The 3,239-nt window shown below is 35.8% G+C and overlaps 1 protein-coding gene across 1 annotated transcript; it reads left to right on the top strand.

Annotated features, from left to right (window-relative positions):
* The first annotated feature begins 946 nt into the window (after nt 1-946).
* Nucleotides 947-2,822, top strand: LOC111379800 (wall-associated receptor kinase 2-like). Its single transcript, XM_023003238.1, has 3 exons — nt 947-1,853; nt 1,956-2,123; nt 2,725-2,822. The coding sequence occupies exons 1-3, from the start codon at nt 947-949 to the stop codon at nt 2,820-2,822; spliced, it is 1,173 nt and encodes a 390-aa protein (XP_022859006.1).
* The last annotated feature ends 417 nt before the right edge of the window (nt 2,823-3,239 follow it).

Raw genomic sequence — 3,239 nt, 5'->3', positions numbered from 1 at the left:
TATATATTTGGGACAAGAGAAAAATGATACTCAGCCTATATAATTAGGACAGAAGGAGTATTTTTCTTCATGGAAGGCAACAACCAGGTTCCAGTCCAATTCAGTTGCTTCCTCATACATCTAACTTTGAAATCTCCAATCTCAACAAGCTTGTGCCTTTGTTCTATGCAGCGCCATTTACTATCCATATACCCCCAACTCACACACTATTCTTCATCGTGATCCATTGATTGCAGTCTTAAAAACTGCATTTCATCATCCTTGCTGGTGAGTCACTGTTCTCCTTCATTACTTGCTTCCAAGAACTTTCAGGAACAAATAACTACTTAAGCCCCTGTTTGTCACTCATTATTTGGAGAACTAAAGAGTTTTAAATAATATTTTTGAAGAACGTGAAGTTAAAAAGTAAGTAAACTTTATTGATTTGTGGTAAAATATTTTATTGCGTAAATATGCGGTTAAAATGATACTGTAACAAACAACTTAAAATTTTAAATGTTGTCAAATAGGGGCTAAATCTCAGCTTATTAAGTGACAAAGCTTATGCATTGTTGGGGTTAAATTATTTGTAACTTTTTAGGAAGAACAATATTGATTGTGGTTAATAAATAGATATTTGCTGTGAATTTGCAGTTCTAATTAATATTTGACCTTGACAGAATTAAAAATCAAAAAGAAAAAAAATCAAAAAGAAGAAGCAAATTTTCGTAACTTTCACTTTAAATTATTAAGTGTATAATATGCATGTATATTTACTGGACTAGTCTTCTCACTTCTATTAATTCTTTTAATGTAAATTATTTTCACATATGTAATATGTAGAGTCAATGTTGGCGTGTACATAAAATACTCATGAAAGACACGTTTGTGGCCGAATATTACATTGATCATATGAATTGTACAGTATTATGATTTGTGAAGGCTTCAACTAAATTTTGGCAGCAAAATGTTTCTGCATTCTGTTCTATTCCTTGTCTTGTGGCTTCCATTGGCATTGGCAGCTTCTAATTATGTCAACACAACCCGAAGCCCCACTACCATAACGAAAGGGGCAAACATAAGCAAGCCGAGATGTCCCAGCAAATGTGGAAATCTAACAGTTCCTTACCCTTTCGGCATTGGCTTAGGCACTGGTTGTTCCATAGATCCATCGTTTGAAATCAACTGCAACACTTCTTCTAATCCGCCCAGGCCTCTCTGGGATCGAAATCTCGAAGTTACTGATATAACAGATTCTCATATGCGCATCAAGAATTGGGTGGCTGAAACATGCTATAATCAACGTGGCAACTTGACAGAGGATTCCCAAGTGAATGTTTATTTACCACAAAATTTTGGCTTCTCTGAAATGAATAAATTCATGGTTGTTGGATGTGATGACGTGGCAGTAATATCAGGAACAACAGGGCGTAACTTCACCAGCGGATGTGTTTCCATCTGTTCGTCAAAGGAAAGTATCATTGATGGGGATTGCTCGGGGACGGGTTGCTGCCAAACCTCCATACCAAACGGCCTGCAGAATTTTGAAACTTCAATGACCAGCATTGATAATTACACTAAGGTCTGGTCCTATGCTGGTTGTGGTCACGCCTTTCTTGGAGAGCAGGACAGCTTTACATTCCATAAAGCGAACCTTTCTGATTTGACATTTTATAACAGAACCATAGAGAATGTCCCTGTACTCTTGGACTGGGTGATTGGGACCCAAAATTGTACTGAATCTCACAAATCCAACAATGTTAGTTGTCAACAGAATAGCAGATGCATTGATCCTGATAATGGTCTACAAGGATACCGCTGCACTTGCTTTGAAGGTTATGAGGGCAATCCATATCTTCATCCGGGCTGCAGAGGTCAGTACCAAGCTTTTGTACCATAATTAATCAGAAAATGAAAAAATTGCTCCACACGATTTTCAGACCCTAATGAGATTATTATCCTTTTTTATTTGTCAGATATCAACGAATGCAATCAAAATCCATGTGATCCAAAAGGAATTTGCACTAATACTCCAGGTAGTTATAAATGTTCATGTCCGCATGGATACCTTGGTGATGGCAGAAAAGACGGTCATGGCTGCAATAAACGGACTCCAGTATTCCCGATGATCAAGTTCTCTTTAGGTGCCTTTGACCTCTCTCTCTCTCTCTCTCTCTCTCTCTCTCTCTAAATATCCATTCATTCTTTAGGTGCCGCAGGCCTTTTTTAGCCCAACTAAATATCCATTCATTATTCAATTTGGTGACAACTAAAAGTCCACTTTTAAGCCCAATTAGTTGGAATTTATCTTTCAAGGGCTCATTCCATTATAATTAATGCAACTTAGTCCTTTTCTTCATTATTCCACTACCTTCGATCCTCCAACTTTTATTCAAGTGAGATTTGGTCACAACTTCTATTTAATCATCAATCTATCCTTTTCTTTTCCACCTGCTTCAAAACGGGCTGAACACTGAAACAAACACAAATTAATATAAATTTAATAATTTGACGACGTAAAAATTTAATAATGTGGCATAAATAAGTGCACAAATTTGCACTAATCAAGGAGTTCGCATTGCACATCCATACTTGTTTCAAAATAGTAACACAAAAAAACCCTCTAATTTGTTCGAATGCACAAAGTATATGATATTAATTTATCTTAGATAAGCTATATTTGATGACACTATGAAGGAACTAAGTTTATCAAAAATCTGATATTTATCATTATTGTATTGGTAGGCAATATTAATAACTTAAAATCATGTCCAGTTGTATATTCCTTGGTGAAAGCTTCTAATCTTTATTATGATTACTTTGAATGGTTGGATTTAGCGTGATCAGGTTCTAATTAGTTCAATGTGCGTGTCAAACTAAAAATTTTTAGGTCTTGGTTTTGGCTTCTTGACTTTGATAATTGGTGTTACTTGGCTATATTTTGGCGTTCAAAAACGAAAGCTTATTAAACTGCGAGAGAAATTCTTCCAACAAAATGGCGGTTTGCTATTGAAGCGGCAACTTTCTTCAAATGAGGGTGGTATGGAATCAACTAAAATCTTTTCTGCAGAAGAACTAGAACATGCAACAAATAACTACGCTGAAGATCATATCCTTGGCCGTGGTGGCTCTGGTATAGTTTATAAAGGAATTCTGAGTGATAAACGTATTGTTGCAATTAAAAAGTCAAGAATAATGGATCAGGGCCAAATTGAACAATTTATCAATGAAGTAATTATCTTGACTCAAGTCAATCATCG

The sequence above is a fragment of the Olea europaea genome, unplaced genomic scaffold (assembly GCF_002742605.1).
Source record: "Olea europaea var. sylvestris unplaced genomic scaffold, O_europaea_v1 scaffold2036, whole genome shotgun sequence".
In the NCBI taxonomy this organism is placed as follows: domain Eukaryota; kingdom Viridiplantae; phylum Streptophyta; class Magnoliopsida; order Lamiales; family Oleaceae; genus Olea; species Olea europaea.
Note: the sequence above shows the minus strand (reverse complement) of the source record. Positions and strands in the feature narration are given on the sequence as shown.